General features: G+C 40.7%; 2 protein-coding genes across 6 annotated transcripts; both read left to right on the top strand.

Moving 5' to 3' along the window:
• The first annotated feature begins 259 nt into the window (after positions 1-259).
• pex5 (peroxisomal biogenesis factor 5) lies at positions 260-11,212 on the top strand. 5 transcript variants are annotated; one of them, XM_069142456.1, is made up of 17 exons: positions 260-476; positions 2,404-2,560; positions 2,682-2,720; positions 2,879-2,996; positions 3,111-3,257; positions 3,494-3,578; positions 4,076-4,166; positions 4,444-4,566; positions 6,084-6,197; positions 6,564-6,647; positions 7,058-7,177; positions 7,395-7,538; positions 7,726-7,796; positions 8,337-8,558; positions 8,668-8,833; positions 8,928-9,085; positions 10,008-11,212. In XM_069142456.1, exons 2-17 carry the CDS (start codon positions 2,447-2,449, stop codon positions 10,252-10,254), a joined length of 2,043 nt encoding a protein of 680 aa, XP_068998557.1. In that variant the 5' UTR covers positions 260-476; positions 2,404-2,446; the 3' UTR covers positions 10,255-11,212. The 5 variants fall into 5 exon arrangements, with proteins under 5 accessions (XP_068998557.1, XP_068998556.1, XP_068998559.1 ...); XM_069142455.1 differs by having other exon boundaries at positions 260-901; XM_069142457.1 differs by having other exon boundaries at positions 289-307.
• Positions 11,213-13,552: 2,340 nt separating this feature from the next.
• Positions 13,553-16,076, top strand: cdca3 (cell division cycle associated 3). Its single transcript, XM_069139099.1, has 6 exons — positions 13,553-13,621; positions 13,967-14,117; positions 14,223-14,325; positions 14,414-15,322; positions 15,424-15,485; positions 15,628-16,076. The coding sequence occupies exons 2-6, from the start codon at positions 13,986-13,988 to the stop codon at positions 15,718-15,720; spliced, it is 1,299 nt and encodes a 432-aa protein (XP_068995200.1). The 5' UTR covers positions 13,553-13,621; positions 13,967-13,985; the 3' UTR covers positions 15,721-16,076.
• The last annotated feature ends 349 nt before the right edge of the window (positions 16,077-16,425 follow it).

The following is a 16,425-nucleotide window of genomic DNA, read 5'->3' as shown; positions in this document are numbered from 1 at the left end:
ATTTATTAATTTACAACGTTAGTCTTTATTAGTATACACTTTTGTATTACATAAATACACACTTTTAGCGAATAAATTCTTTGTAACATTTTACTTCGATAAAGGTGTTTTTGTACATAAAACCGCGGCTGCCTTTGGTTTTAACGTAAAAAAAAAAAAAAAAAAAAAAGCTCAATTTTATGACGTTGTGTGTGTTTTTTTTTTTTTTCACGCCTTACGTAAGGCCGTTGAAGAATACGTAGACACCGTAACGTCACGAGAGCCCCGCGCGATCGGTGAAGGGTTTTGTGGGTCATGGACGAGGAAGGTAAATAAAAGAGGAGCGAGTTGGTCTCTGACGGTAACTGGAAGATTTTCGGTTCCGACGCTGTTATAAAAAACAAAACAAACAAAAAAAACAGGAGACGGCGAGGACCAGGCGCGCAGGCCGGAGAGGAGGCAGCGGTCGTTGGGCTTACAGCAAGCAGCTGTCGGCGGTGAGATGAACATCACGCTCCCCGTCTATTCGCACTTCTTCTCCGGGTTGAACACAGGAATAATCTCCGCAACTGGCCCGACGGTGGCTAGCTCCTGAGCTAACGCTCGCCACACTCGCTCATTTTTTTTTTTTTTTTTTTTTTTGACAGCCGGACCGGTCGTGTTAATTCTTCATTTATCTTCATTTATATCCGTTGTTTGACTCGCTTTTTTTTTTTTTTTTTAATGAGCGAGCATGTCGGCGACATGAACGGATAACACCGAGTAACGTTCACCAGGCTAATGTTGCTGTTTCTGGCTGAAGCTACCAGCTAGCTTCGTGATATATCAGTGATCCCAGTCAGGTAAACTGAGTGCTGGTAATAGGTGACTTTCAAGTGTGCACGGCTGAATAGTTTTCCACGGCAACAAAAGGGCGTATTAAGTAAGTCATTATTGTATTTATGAATTTTTATAATTAAATAGGTGTGTCAATAAAAAAACAAAACAACCTTCCTCCACACTTCATGTATGTAGCAGGTTTATGATGGTTATAAAGGTGTTATAGTGGCCTGTCTGAGATAAAGTGTGTATTAATATCTGTGTCTAATCCTCTTACTTTGAGCTTAATCATAAGTGAGCAGTAGGCAGATAATATAGTCTACAGCCTCGACAACAAGAGCAGTGGACAGACAGTCCTCCTCTATATTGTTGTGCAATATTCTCTGTATTTTTTTTTTTCTTTTTCAGGTGAACTGTGCTGCACTAGATTAGAGTAGACCGGGAATTAAATATCTATTCCTGACAGTTCATTAAACTGTAACTATTGGAAATTCCTCATACATTTCATATACAATCATTTCCGGAGTTTGCGTGGAGAGACTAAATCAGTGTCATAATATTTTCGTTTTAAATTCTTATTCTGCTTTTGGAAGATCAAGTGAGTCATCATTGGATAAATGAGGACCAAATAGGATGTCATATCAATATGGCGCTTTTGCATGAGACCACGTCTGGGTAACATTTATGGTTTTTTTTTCTTGTACTAGTCGTCTATTCAGCATACACATAGTTTCTGCTTTTTCATGTAACACAAAATGCCCAATTTCTAAAATGGTTTGAAGATTTGTCCAGATAAATGCATTAAAATAGGCAAAATGTTGACGTAAATTAGGAAATATCTCATTATAGAAAACTTAAATCAAGATGACCAGACTTCCGAAAGCAGCTTTTAGTACTTGACATCTTTTGATATTCACCGCTATGGACATATTTCTTTCGTAAGGACCAAAGAGAGTTTAATACCCAGCCCCGTATGAAATAAATTGTAGTCTGTGGTTTTGTTTCTAGTTGTACTAATGTGTAAAGGCTGCTGCACAGTTGAGAACTAAAATCTTCACGTTTTTCTACTCAACGAGGCAAGCGAAATGTTCAGTGAATCCCTGTGCCTGCTGAGCCATCACATCCTCATTTATTAATGGTTCACCAAAAGCCAGAAAATAACATGAAAGGCAGCAGATGGAGCTTGAAATTGTTCATGTGACATGAGGCTATTTGTGCTGCGTGAAAGGGGCCAGAAAAAAAACAAGAGCTGTTTTTAGGAGTGTTTTTACCACTCTGGTGTTGTATTTAAAAACAAAATAGAAATAAAATCTTTCTTTCATGTGTTATAACACTTAATGGAAAACATTTTTACTGAATGTCTTGCATCTTACATTTTGCATGTTTCATTTTTGGAATGGTGTGTGTAGAACTTCATTTGGGAATTAAACTTCACATTGTGCATCTTTTGAATTGATCACAACGAGCGATCCATTTCTGCCTTTCAGTGACATTAAATAGTTGGATGCCGAAAAAAGGTGATGCCGTTCCGTCTTTTGAGCACAGACTGAATCTGGTGCATTTCTCCAAAACAAACAGATGTGCATCTTTTCGCTCTCTTTTCAGATTTCAGGTGGTCTGATTGGGTTTGCCTCATCCTTGTGTTGCCATGGCGATGCGGGAGTTGGTGGAGGCAGAATGTGGGGGAGCCAATCCCCTCATGAAGTTGACCAGTCACATGACCAAGGAAGGGGGGGCATGGCGGCACCGCTCAACACCTACAGTGAGTAATTTGTTGTGATTCATTAGTGCAAATGTATGAAGTCTGTATTCTTCAGCTTTATCATGAAATCAGTGTTTAATAACAGACATGGTTATCTTTTCCATTATTTATTTATTTCCAGATTACCCCCGTTCCCATCGAAATTGCAACTGAGGAGGAGGTCAGTGCTAATTTTCCTTTTCTATTTTTAGCACACTCTGTTAATTATAATACTGCATAATGGTTAATCCAAGTTTTCTAAAGCTTTAGTTTCATATTCTCTAAAAATTACAAATAGTCACTTTTAACTGTACTGACATGTTTGCGTCTCTGCTCCAGCTGGTGAATGAGTTCCTTCAGGCACCCCCACGTCCCCCACACACATTTGACATGGGTCAGCTGTTGGAGGAAATGCAGCAGATTGACCAGCAGAGCTACAGACAAGCTCCACAGAGAGGTACCCAAAATGGTCATGAATTTGTCTCATCTATTTAGCATCTTTAGTCTTAGATTTAAGTCTATGCGCAGACTGTTTTCTGCATTTGAAGCGCCACATGTTTCCTTGTCACAGCTCCAGATGTGGCAGCGCTGGCCCTCTCAGGTAACTGGGCGGCCGAGTTCATCTCAGGTTCCGACTCCGCCACCACACCGGGACTCATCGCTCTTGGCGATACAGCAGATGCTGATTGGACGAAGGAATTTATCGCTGAAGCAGCAGGTACCTCGAGTTTGTTGTGGATGCTCATTCTTTGCGCTCATGTGTTTCACTTTGGGAACACATGCTTCTGCTTAATGTGCAATTCATCTTTCTGCCGTCATCATCAGTCTGTCGTATATCATACATTTTAACTGCCATGAGAGCAAACATGCACAGGATGAATTCCTTTGTGTTTGAGTTGTATGTGACTTTTACAATGTGTTTCCGTGCTGTCTTTTTTTTTTCCTCTGCCTCAGATCCGGGACGCTGGGCAGAGGAGTACCTGGAGCAGTCCGAGGAGAAGTTGTGGCTCGGGGACCTGGGAGACAAGGAGAATGAATGGTGAGAGCAGAGGATGCTGAAAGTATGCAAAAGAAAAATGGCTTGCATAAATGACTACTGTGGAGTAAATGTGGAGCACAGGCAAGACACTTGTGGGGGAGTAAGAGGATAGGAGCAGATGTAGACAATTGATAGCAGAATTGAATGCAAATATAAACCTTGATAATGTTCTTGTCTGTTCAATTTAATTTTTTAAACGTTTAACCTTGCCTGGCCTTGTCTGATGATGTTGAGCTCATCCAGAAAAGGTCTGGCAAAATGCAGTGAAGCATCTGAACAGGATGTAAAACCTGTTGTGTAGAATATTAGCCTTACAGATTTTAATCATCAACCTTGTGCACCGGCCTCTAAAGACAACAATGCAAAGTACAGCCTTTAGCCTCAATTGATTTGCTGCAGCATATGTTAGCACAACAAAAAATAAATGTTTTTTTTGTGTTAATTTCATAACCCCTGACCGTATAATGTTGGGTTTTTTGTTGCTGTTAATCTGACAGGACAAAGGAGTATCAACCAGGAGATGAGCTGAGGCAGACGGCCAATGAGCTTGTCTCCAAAGTTGATGACCCTAAATTACAAAACACAGAGGTAAGCAGTGTGTGTTCCAGGCAGTGATAGGATCCTTTTTATACCACGTGTCATTCTTTTCTACATATCTTTCACTATATCCTTTCTATTTTTCTTTAACATGGTAATAGAGTAAATCCTTGGAAACATGAGTTCAAGTTTTTATTGTTGTTTTTCAAGGTTATTTGTCTTAGTTTCGAGAGACAGTTGGAAAGAAGCTAGCAGTACAGTGTAACCCTGAACAATTAGTAATGGTAAATGGTTTTTTTTGTTGTCATTTTTTTTCGTTGTTGTGTAGTTCCTGCGATTCATTAGGCAGATTGGCGAGGGCAGTGTGACAGTGGAGAGCAGAACAGACAAACAGCTCACAGATAAAGCTCAGGCCGAGGAGGCTCAGAACTGGGCCTCCAACCTCAACCAGGTATGAGTCACTGCCCACTGAGGAGGGGATGGTTACCACTGGGAACACAGTATATTGGGGAAGCCTATTACTTGCTCTTTTTTTAACAGTATAGGCTATGCCTTGTGACTCACCACCCCAGTATCTGATGCAGTGTAACATTTTCCACAAATACAACCAAAGGCAGCCACCACTCTCCCTGTAATATGAATCTCAAGGCTGCACAGCAATGCAGATGGAATTTGTTCTGCAAAGAGAAGACTCTTATGACTGTCAGCTTCTCTTCTTATGCATTTAGTTCTTAATGTGTGCAACCAAACTCTGAGCTTTCCCATCTTGAATCAATTTTTTTCTGTTCTTGATTTTACTGCAGTTGACTTCTTTCAATCCAGGAATTATAAGGCAGATGCCAGATTTCACAATAGTATGGAAGACCATATCCACCAAGAAAAGGAAAAAACAAATCAAATATAAAACAAGTATATCATGTATAACAAGTTTTATATGAAAAGAATGCTCACGGCATGCTCACGGCATGTCAAAATTATGTTCTCTTTACCAGCCATTTCTGTGTGCCCGCATTCATGGGGGTGCGTATGAGAGCGTGCTGCAGGAGGTCCGGTCCCAGCGGATAAGTCCAGGGCTGAATTATTTTCCCCAGTGCACCGCTGGTGCTCTACAACAGCTGCTTGCTGTATTAAGATTGAACGAGTACATGTGTCTCCCAGAGGATCACTAGCAACCGTGAATATGGATTGGGATTTGGACTCGTCATATTTCTAGAATGGCCCATGCTTTGTCACTATTTACTTTCACTATCATCTACTGGATTTGAAGATGTGTGGTATTTAGTTTGCCAAATGCCTTATCTCGCAATGTTATTGAAAATAAAAAATGATTTGTTGATTTGCCCTGTGATTCGGATCCGCTCCAAAATTGAATGGGTTCTTCCTTGGCCCCTGCTACATATCTCTACTAAGTTCCATAAATATTTGGCTGGTCATTTTTCTTTGATCCTGGTGATTTACTTTTTACCATTTCATAATTTTATTTAAAATATTTGATAATTTTGTAGTTTTCTCAAAATTTAGTAAAATCAAAATTATCAGTCACTATTTCATAATTTCAACTTAAATTTGTTGTTACATATTATAATTCTGAGTCTATATTTTTGACTTGGCTTATTTTTATACCATCTCAGTTTATATATTTTTTCTGGTTTTGGAGGAGATGAGCTTCCATGTAATACTGTGCATGTGTAGCTCTCAGTCTTGTTCATGGTATTCTATGATCATATAATTTGTGTTAAATGGCCCTCTAACTTTGACATGTACTTTTCCCATTGTTTGACCTCCTTCCGAACTCTCGGCTCGCCATTTCCTCAATTAACAACCGCCATTCATCTACTTCTCCTGCTACTCAAAATTACTCCTATCGCCCACCCCTCCAAAACAATAACTCCTCCTCACCAACCGCTTCCCCCTCCTGCAAACATTGTCCCATTCCCCACCGCCAACCCGCCTCGCCTCCCGCCTTAGTTCCTGACGGAGACAGGGGGAGGGACTCTTCCCTTGGAAACCCCAGAGAGGAATGAGAAGATTGAGAAAGTTAAAGCTAAACGAGCAAAGCAGTGGGCCAAAGTCGTCAGGCAGGTAGGACCTCTGTGGTCGTGGCAGCGATAGGTAGTTTAGTTTTAGCGGGTATTTTTATATGCAAGTTTTGCTACCAGTATTGTACATCGATTTATTTTTTTTCCTACACATACACTCAGCATTTAATTATCTTGTTGCTGTGCAGTGCATTTGTTCTTGTAAAACAATCAGAAGTTAATTAGGAAGAAATCCAAGGAAGGAACTTTTTCTGTGTTCTTTCTGCCTTCATCTTTACCTCCTTTCCATTCACTTCCCTCTATATTTTTCCTGTTTAAGTATCCTCATCCTCAGCTCTAATAACAATATTCTTAGCCAACACATACAGACTCCTGTCAACCACTACCATTGCTCTTAATTGCTATTCAGGTGTCAGAGGAGTCAGCTGAAGCCTGGGTAGACGAGTTCGCCACATCAGGACCGGATTTTCAACAAGCTAAAGCTGCGGTGGAGGTGAGACGACAATCTATGACGAGTCAAAACCTTAAACCCAAAGCTAAAAAAATTTCCCCTCGGGGATTAATAAAGTAACTACCTAACCTAACCTAAGTGTTGTATATTGACTGGTAACGTAGAGGTTAAAGCACACTGTGACCTGGAAGGTGGGGTTTGAAAATGGAAACTGAACAGGCAAGGAAACTTTCCTAAACGATTAGCCCAAAGGTGCCCTTGATAAAGTAACTTAATCCTCTTTAATTGAAAAGCCAAACACCTTCTTTCTCTCTTGACTCAGTCATGCTTCCAAAGACCATCAATACACTGTCATCTTTTCTTTGGAAAAGGAAAGGTCATCTGTGTCCATTCTACAGGATACGATGTGAGGAGACTGTCAAATAATGATGCGTATCTGTCATGTTTGTCAGAGCGATGTGGATTTCTGGGAGAAGCTGCAGCAGGAGTGGGAGGAGATGGCCAAGAGAGATGCAGAGAGTCATCCCTGGCTGTCTGACTTCGATCAACTACTCAGCACTTCTTATGACAAGGTAGCTGTCAACCTGCTCAGAACAGGCCTGTGCTGAGAAATACTATCTGTTTTTGTGTCTGAGCATTGCAACATTTTTGCACAAACAGCTCCCATTTATGTCCAAAGCACATTGCAGACTATATGTCATATACCAAATGAAGTCCCTGTCCTGTATGATTACGACTTGTCTCAGCAGATTTTTTTTTTTTTAAAGTTTTTGTTTTTGTTTCTCCCAGGGGTATCAATTTGAAGAGGACAACCCATACTTATCCCACCCGGATCCTTTGACGGAGGGAGTGAAGAGGATGGAGGCAGGAGACATCCCTGGTGCTGTACGGTTCTTTGAAAGTGCTGTGCAGAGGGAACCAGAGAACCAGCTGGTGAGACTCTTAAAGCCCGTGTTTTTGTTGTTGTTGCATTTTTCAGTTTTTAATTTTTTTGATCACCCTTTTTATGTAAAAATAGTCCAAAATGTCTCCATACTTCTACTTGTGCTCATATTTCTTTCGAGCAGAAGGCAGTTGAAATGATGCTGTTGTGTGTTTGCATTGTTTCATTAAATTGCAGGCATGGCAATATCTGGGAACCTGTCAGGCAGAGAATGAGCAAGAATTTGCTGCCATCAGCGCCCTCCGCAGGTCAGACATCAGAATTGCAAAATGCCAGTTTAAAAATTCAGATGCAAAACAGATATAGAAATACACTGTGTTTTGTAGGACTTGGAGCTGTCATACATATGCATTATATCTAAGTCTGCTGAGGCAATTATAGTCCCTCTAGGGGATTTCTTATGTAGTCACATGTTATATTTGTAGATATTTTGGGGGAAATTTAGCATCATGTTAAACATAGATGAAGTATGAGGCTCAAGGTACTATATTAGAATTTGTCCTGATTGACTTTTTTATAACTTAATAATGAGGTCAATTAAGCTGCTTTTCTAGTTCTTCTTTTAAGGAAAAGTCTGATATTCTTTTTGTGAAATTTTCACATCACTGCAGGTTCAGATAAATATATGACTGTAAAATTGAATTATAATTGACACCATCAATGGTGTCCATTTCTGACCGTTTCTGACCGTTTCTGACAGTTGCCATCAGAAATAAAAGCTCATTTTTGGATAAAGAGAATGAAGTCACATTATTTTTCTCTCTCTATTGTCACTTATCTTCTCTTAGGTGTATAGAGCTGAAGAATGACAACCTGACCGCCCTGATGGCATTGGCTGTCAGTTTCACTAACGAGTCACTGCACAGGCAGGCCTGTGAGATTCTTCGTGATTGGCTGAAGCACAATCCAAAATACAGCTCTGTGTGGGAGCAGAATGAGCGTGAACGCCAACAGGATGGTGCCAGAGAAAGGGAGAAGGAGAGAGAGAAGTTCGGGTCACTGCTGCCAGAGTTAGTATCTTTTCAGGTTTAAAACACAATATACAGATCCAGTTTTCATTAAAGCCAGAATGACTCTTAAAAAAAAAAATAATAATAATGTTTTTGTTTTCTTGTGCAGATCTTTGTTTACTGATGTCCAGTCCCTGTTCCTGCGTGCAGCCAACTCTGACCCAGCCCAGGTGGACCCTCAGCTGCAGTGTGGTCTGGGAGTCCTCTTCAACCTCAGTGGAGAATACGACAAGGCGGTGGACTGTTTCAGCGCTGCTCTCTCCGTCACTCCACAGGTTGGTGTAGCAGCCACTGCTGAAATCCCAATGTCGTCACACTGTATGCTCTGTCTGTTTCTGAGCTCTCCCTCTTTTCTTCTGTTCTCATAAGGACTACCTGCTGTGGAATAAGTTAGGTGCCACACTGGCCAATGGAAGCCGGTCTGAGGAGGCGGTGGCCGCCTACAGGAGGGCTCTGGAACTGCAGCCAGGTTTTGTCCGCAGTCGCTATAACTTGGGGATCAGCTGCGTTAACTTAGGAGCACATAGGTGAGGGAACAATTCTTTGTTTTTGAGATATGCATTTCATCAGGTACAAGTCTGAGCAAGCAAGTGTGGCCAATATTCGAATTAAAAGTAGATTTAAAATCTCCATGTGGCTGGATTTTAGATATGAAAGTGTTTAGGTTACAATTTTTATTTGAAAGACAAAATAAAATCTGATTTGGGAGCTACTAGTTCCGGGGTTTCAAACTGTACCTCTGCCGAGAGTTAAATATGGATCTGTAGAAGTGAACACATTCCTATAATAAACATATAATTGCAGTTGAGTCCAAATTAGAATAATAAATGTTCTAAGTCTGTGTTTGAAATCAATATCGAGTGTGCTCAATCCAGATTGTCTTTGACTTTAACAGCTGCAGTGGCTTTGTTCACTTTAAAAATGCACGTTCTGTAAAACTGTGCAAAAGCCCACTGATGTACTTTTTTCAATTTAGTAACATCCCTTTGCAAGACGCATACTTTCATGTGTGTAAATTTCAAATTCAGTAACATAGATTGTAGGTGTAACCGTCTTTATCTGTAACTGGGTTATTATTAAAACGTATTACATTTTAGGAGGGGAATACAGTTGTTTTTACCTCCACTAGGTGGCAGTTATGTAACAAACAACAGGTCGATATTTTATTTGGGGCAACTACCTCAAATAATTCAGTCTACTGTAACAGCTGTGCAATAAATCTTACCTTCATCAAGGCCATGCTTTTTAAATATATTGAACTATACCCACTTATCAATAAGGGCAGACTCATCTTTATCAGAAATATAGTATGTCTTAATTTCAGTGTACTTTGACAATCACGACTTGGATTAAACTGATCAATAAGATCTGTTTGATTTACAATGGCCTTTTAGAAGTATTTATTTTTCAGATTTATATCAAAATGCTTTCTGTCTTCTTTAACCATAGAGAAGCAGTGGAGCACTTCCTCGAAGCTTTATCCTTACAGCGCCAGGCCGCAGGGGACGGAGCGAGAGCTGCGAGGGGGCCTGGAGGCGCTGCAGCCACCATGATGTCTGACAATATCTGGTCCACCCTGCGCATGGCTCTCAGCATGATGGGAGAGAGCTCTTTGTACACTGCAGCTGACCGGCGAGACTTGGACACACTGCTGGCTCATTTCTGCCACAGAGAGGTGGAAGGTGGGACTGAATGAGGACCAGCCAGGGGAGGGCGGATTGAGTGTGAATGTGCTCTGCTGGGAGGTAAATGTTTGGCTGACTGAATGGGGAATAAGCAGGACATGGAAAAGTTAATGGTTTGAGAGAAATAGAGGAGGAAGACACTGTGAATTATCCACCATACCAGACACCTTCATCATGTGTTTATGTGTTTTTAAATGACTTCTGTCAAGTGTTCCAGTATTAGTCTCCACCTGGAGGGAAGCAGGCAGCAGTAATCCAGTCATGCCACTGTATTTCACGTGTTTGACAGTCCTCGCATTTCCTCCTTTGTTGATCTGGAGAGCTGGGTTGGATGAATGTCCCTTTTATTTACATGAAATTTGTTCTCAATGAAGAAAGTAAACAAGAGGAAGCATGACTCGATCCCTTCTGTATTCAGTTGTCATGACACTCAGTGCTCTCCGTGTCTTTATTAACATTAATCTACATAATAGCAGAGAGTAAAGGTACAATATTGCTGCGACTGTAAAGAGAGTGCTACTTTTTATCTAAAGCACTCTCTAAGGGGAGAAGGATTATGCCGGTTCATAGTAAAAACACAAAGTCAGAAATGCTACAGTTCTGTTTTTTTTTTTATACTTTATTTAATTTTGTAGCAATCATTATTCTGGCAGGACAATGAACTGACAACCAGCGGGACTGTTACTGTTAAGATGAGGTGTGTTAGTGTGTGTTGGGGTTGGGGCATTAATCGTGCATCGGATGATAAAATCATATTGTTATGTCTTTGAGAGTGATTTCTCTGGGCTCCTCCCTCTCGCTCTTTTTCATATTGCGCTTGTAAAACAATTTGCTTCATTGTAAAATAATGCTAAATGCCATACTAGTATTGTAACATAATTGATGCACTATAATTGTTTTCAGGCTACTTATATCCTGACTGCAATGTTTAATATAATATTCAGCAATAAAGCTTTGATTCCAAACATTTGCTGTGGATTTTGTTTTTCTTTAATCAGTGAACAAAGTGACTCGGCTCCTGCAGCATAAAAAAAAGTATGACTTTTGTAACAAATTAGATCACAGATGGTTGAGAAAATTTCAGAGTTGGTGACACTTGCTCTCCCAATGTAAACTCAAATTCATATCTCAATAATGAACTGATATTAAAATAGAAGTCTTTGACTATTGGACTTAATTACAGCAGGGATTTTAATATAAAGAGAATCAATCAGCTTAAATGCCATCAGATAATGTAGAGTTTAATTAGAACCAATTGGTTTTATTTTCCCCATTATTCCAGCACCTTTTGCTAAATCCAGGAAATAAGGAAAAAACTGTCAGATAAAGTATGATAAACAAATACAGTGCCCTTCAAAAGTAAGTAAAGGTAATGTTTTTGCTGCATTGAATAATGAAATCTAATTCTTTTTGCAGTATGCGCATTATTATTTTAATTATTTAAGTTGCATTACAATGCTTTCATTAGTTTGTCGTTTTATGATAATCAAACGCTGGAAATATCAAACTACATTCCGGCCTCCATATATATATAGTATACATGTACATTGTTGGACTTGGGCTCCTGCTAGTACAAAGCCAATATGTGTCAGCCCCCAGTCCTGCGTGTTCTTTAATGAGGCAATAGGAGAATATGTCAGGCTTCAAGATATTTATTTAACAGCAGCAGAATAACCAGTTTACAGAGCTCTGGGTCCAGACTATGTTTCCCTGACCGCAACAGAGTATGTGTCAGTTCACGAAGTCTGACCTCCTGACTTTCCCTGACCCAGTCTTCTTATAGGTAGGTAGGTAGGTATTTACTTTATTAATCCCCGAGGGGAAATTTGTTTTCGCTACAGCAGCATACAGAAGCAATAAGATAATAACAGAAATAATAGAATAAAATAATAGAATATAATAATATAATAATAGAAAAGCAATAAAATAAAATAGCAGTAAATAGCAATAAAAAATATAAATATAAAATGCACAGTATATACAGTACATTATATATCTATATATATTATATACAACAAACCAAGAAACACAGTCAACATATATATATATATATATATATATATACAGTACAGTATATATCTATATATATATATTATATACAAACAAACCAAGAAACACAGTCAACAGTGTTATTGTACTGTGATGGATTTTGCCAGAGGTGAGTTATTGTACAGTCTTATTGCAGTGGGCAGGAATGATCTCCTGTATCTGTCCTTGTGACAGCGGAGCTGGAGGAATCTTTCAGAGAAAGTGCTCCGCTGTCCCTGCAGCAGGTGGTTGAGAGGGTGGACAGGATTATCCAATATGGACAATAGTTTGTTCAGCGTCCTCCTCTCCACCACCTTTTCCAGGCTGTCCAGTTTGTAGCCGATGATGGAGCCGGCCTTCTTAACCAGTTTGTTAAGTCTGTTGGTGTCACCAGCTCCAATGCTGCTCCCCCAGCAGACCCCAGCGAAGTACAATGCACAATAGTACAGGAACCAAAAAGTCATGTGCATTGATGTATCTGTTGTTGATTGGTCGAAGTGGTGGTTGTCTTCCTTCACACCCTGGAGTCCTCCAGACAGCCGTCTGTTCCTGTTAATGCCTCAAAGAACCACAGTATGCGACCTCACAGGTTGCAGACCCCCTCCTGTGACCTTTTGTTTTGGCACAGTACTTTCACTCTCATTCACAAACACAGCCTTTTGTCTACACCTTCATTCACAACCACACCCTGTTGTCTACACCTTCATTCACAAACACAGCCTTTCGTCTACCCCTTAGGATTAATAGTTGATAATACGACCTATATATAATTAATATGATATGGCATACATATATGTTGTATTATTGTAAACATAACCTAGCACAGAATCGCATAACATGTACTGCTTTATTGATGAAATTGTACTTTCTTGATTCTTGTTGTTCTGGGCTTTGTACCCTTCATGGTTGAAATGCACTTATTGTAAGTCGCTTTGGATAAAAGCGTCAGCTAAATTTAATGTAATGTAATGTACTTCACGGTTATTTTTTTTTCCTTCGGCCTCTGGTTTGATTTAAGATTAAACCAGTTTGACTCGGGATAGGCGTGTGTCAGGAGGATTTCACAACATATCATTTCATTTTTCATTTTCCCCAACAAGTGAAAAACAAGGAGGGCGTTTAATTCAAAGTTCAGCGTTCAAATGTACGCTACGCCCAGCTCCACAACGCATTTCTCTAAGCCAATCAGCACCGAGAACGTGAAGCGGAAGCGCATGCTGATTGGTCCGTTTGAAAAAAACACGCACGCCACCCAGACATTTAAATGTTTTAAAAAGTCGTGTGTTTCTCCCGTTAAGCTCAAGGAGGTTTAGTTACACGCCTGAGCGACTGTCTTTTAACTTGTTTAAGGTAAGTAAGGAAATTATACGACTTTACTCTCACTCAAACTCACTCCAGTTAACGGTTCTCTCAATTTAAACTGATTTTAAGAATAAAATTGGGGAAACCTCACGCTAACGGAAATGGCTTTAGTTAAGATATTTTGTTGTTAGCTTGCTAGCACCCAGTCCCGTAATTAGCAGTTAACATACAAACTGTATTTAAACGGTACGTAACATTGACGTAGACTTCAATGCGTATTTGTTTTTTTTGTTTTTTTTACTTCGCATGCTGTTGTGGTGTTTGTAAGTTTTTGAGAGGTTTATGTTGCTTTGGTGGACATTTTAAAGATGTATTCGTCCATTTCTGCGCCAGGTGACTTTAAAGACGCATCATGGGATTGAATGAGAGCAAAATGGTTCCGTCTGCAGCGATGAAACCAGAACCAGCCATCAAAAAGACTCAAGTCAGTCATCTGATCGACCCACGCTCTCCCTCAGCCTGCGTCAATCGGACACCCATTCAGGTAGGGTTTGGCTGTGCTGTTTACAACCAGCCAGGCAAATCAACTCTGGAGGAAGCGGTCGAAAGTGAGGATAACACAATAACATGACCCCATTGTCTGTAATAGGTTTGTGGGCTCGTGTCCAAAACGTCTGCCGAGGAGGAATTAAGCGATCCCCGTTCACCTTCTGTTGGCGTAATGCGCACCCCTGTCAGTAATGTCATGAGAGGTAAATATTATAAATATTATAAATGTATTCCTCGCTCATGAAATCTCCTGTAACATACATTTTTATTTTTTTTACATTTGTCCTTCAGTGACAGTTGGGTCCTTCGCTCACCGCCTGAGCATGCTCTTCCACGGTGAGGTTGAAGGCAAAGCCCCTGAAAACCCTCAGACACACCATGTGGAGGAGGAGGAGGACGTCTCCAAGGGTGAAGAGCTGGTATCCACCGAGCCCCTCCTGACTCCTCAGCCGCCCCGCAAATTCGGCCCACTGGCCGAACATGCCAACCTCCTGGCCACCCCTGTGCCGCCCCCTCTGCAGAGCCTGGGTGACTCCAACCCCTTTGTCCTTCTCAAAGAGCCTCAGGTGGAGGTGGAGGCAGAAACTGAAGCGGATATTAGCCTGGAGGAGGCCGAAGAAGCAAGAGAGTCTCCTCTTCACAAGAGATTGAGCATGAGCCTGTTAACTTGCCATGAGGGAGCGACCTCATCCCAAATCTTTGCTGAGGTGCACCGTGAAAGCACCTCCTCTCCCGAGCCAAGTGTGGAGGCGGAGCCGCCCAGGGATGGCGTGGATCACTCTTATGCCCTTCCTTCCCTCACCGTTAAACCAGAGACCCCTGTTGAGCTGTCCCTTGCCAGTGAGGTTCAGGCATCCCCTACACAGCCGGAGGAAGCAGACAAACTGCCGTCTTCTGAAGAGCTCGTCAAAGAATCATCTTTACCTCCAGCATCTTCTCCATCAGAGCCACCAACTGTTCTCAGCCCAGAGCAGCCACAGGGATGCACCGGCATCCGCTGCCCCACCTTTGATTCAAAGAGCCCCAGTCAGGTGGTGTTCAAGCCACAATGGTTGGGGAAAGGCTTTGGTACCAGCGGTCTGAGAGCCAGGGGAGTGAAAGGGTACCGTGGAAAAGGAGGCTCTCCTCTCGCCGTCCGTGTGGTTGCTAAGAATGCAACCAATGAAAACAAGGGACAGTCTGGAAAACTGAAGCAGAAAGGTGTTTAAGGAAGTCTGTGCCCTCCCATTTTGTTTATTACAAGATGTTGTTGCTTAATATTTTCTCTCTCTTTTTTTTTTTTTTTTTATTAAACTCTGTAGGTACTGAAGGCCGCTCCCCACTGCAGTTCCTTAAGGAGACCAACTCGCCCAGGCGTTCTCAGGTACAAACATGCACTCACTGATAGTATTTAGGAGCTCATATCGACTCATTAAATACTCATGATCTTGCTCTCAAAAATGCATCCCAATGCAGGGTGTGAGTGTCAGTGTTTTAGGTAATGTTTTGTCGTCTTCATCTTCCAGATGAAGCTGAAGGTGTCCACCCCAGACAAGCAGAGGCTTGGACAGATGGACCGCCGGGTGCTGGCAGTGTCTCTGGATAAGGAGAACAGATGAAGCTCTGCAGTAAAGTGTACAGAATCTGTCCCTTTTTTTTTTTTTTATATATATATATATATCTTTTAAAACATGCTTTTATGTGTACAGTTTTCACCACCTGATTTTTGACTTGTACAATTTAGTTTCAACTGTCAGTATATAACTTGTACTGCAGTTTTCTTGTTTTACCATTGTGTAAATGTAAATAAAAATGATTTGCTTCAGTTTTAAATTGTACTGGTTGTAAACTACTTTTCTGCTTTTCTTTTGCTTTCTTTAAACATCTTAAATTGTAAAAATGTCTAGTTTTTATTCCTGCACAAACAGAATAAAAGCCTGACATTAAATATTTCTTTTATGCATCTTTTGATACTATTTCTGGTCATTGTGATTAACATGGGATTAAGACATTTTGGTGCTGTTCCTGTTTCTAGATTGGCTGCAGTTAAATTTTTTTTTACAAGTTTAAATTTGTCTGGATTAAAGTGATTTAAACCCTGTTGTTGGGTCCCCAGGTTAAACTGAAAATTACCCAAACTCCTTGAGAGCTCAAAGTATCATAGAAATACTGAAACACTTCTGGTTTTACTTTCATAAACTTCAGTGTACTGGCAGATTCATGGAGCTCAGATCATTTTATTTGGAATAAGGTCTAGCTTAGCTTGAATTAGTGTTTTAAATACCTGCAACATCTGATTTAGTGCGACTGTTCTGCATCATAGC

This window comes from Embiotoca jacksoni, unplaced genomic scaffold, assembly GCF_022577435.1.
Source record: "Embiotoca jacksoni isolate LCO1_2020_lvr unplaced genomic scaffold, fEmbJac1.0.p SCAF_11, whole genome shotgun sequence".
Taxonomy (NCBI): domain Eukaryota; kingdom Metazoa; phylum Chordata; class Actinopteri; family Embiotocidae; genus Embiotoca; species Embiotoca jacksoni.
This window is presented reverse-complemented; position numbering and strand designations above follow the sequence as displayed.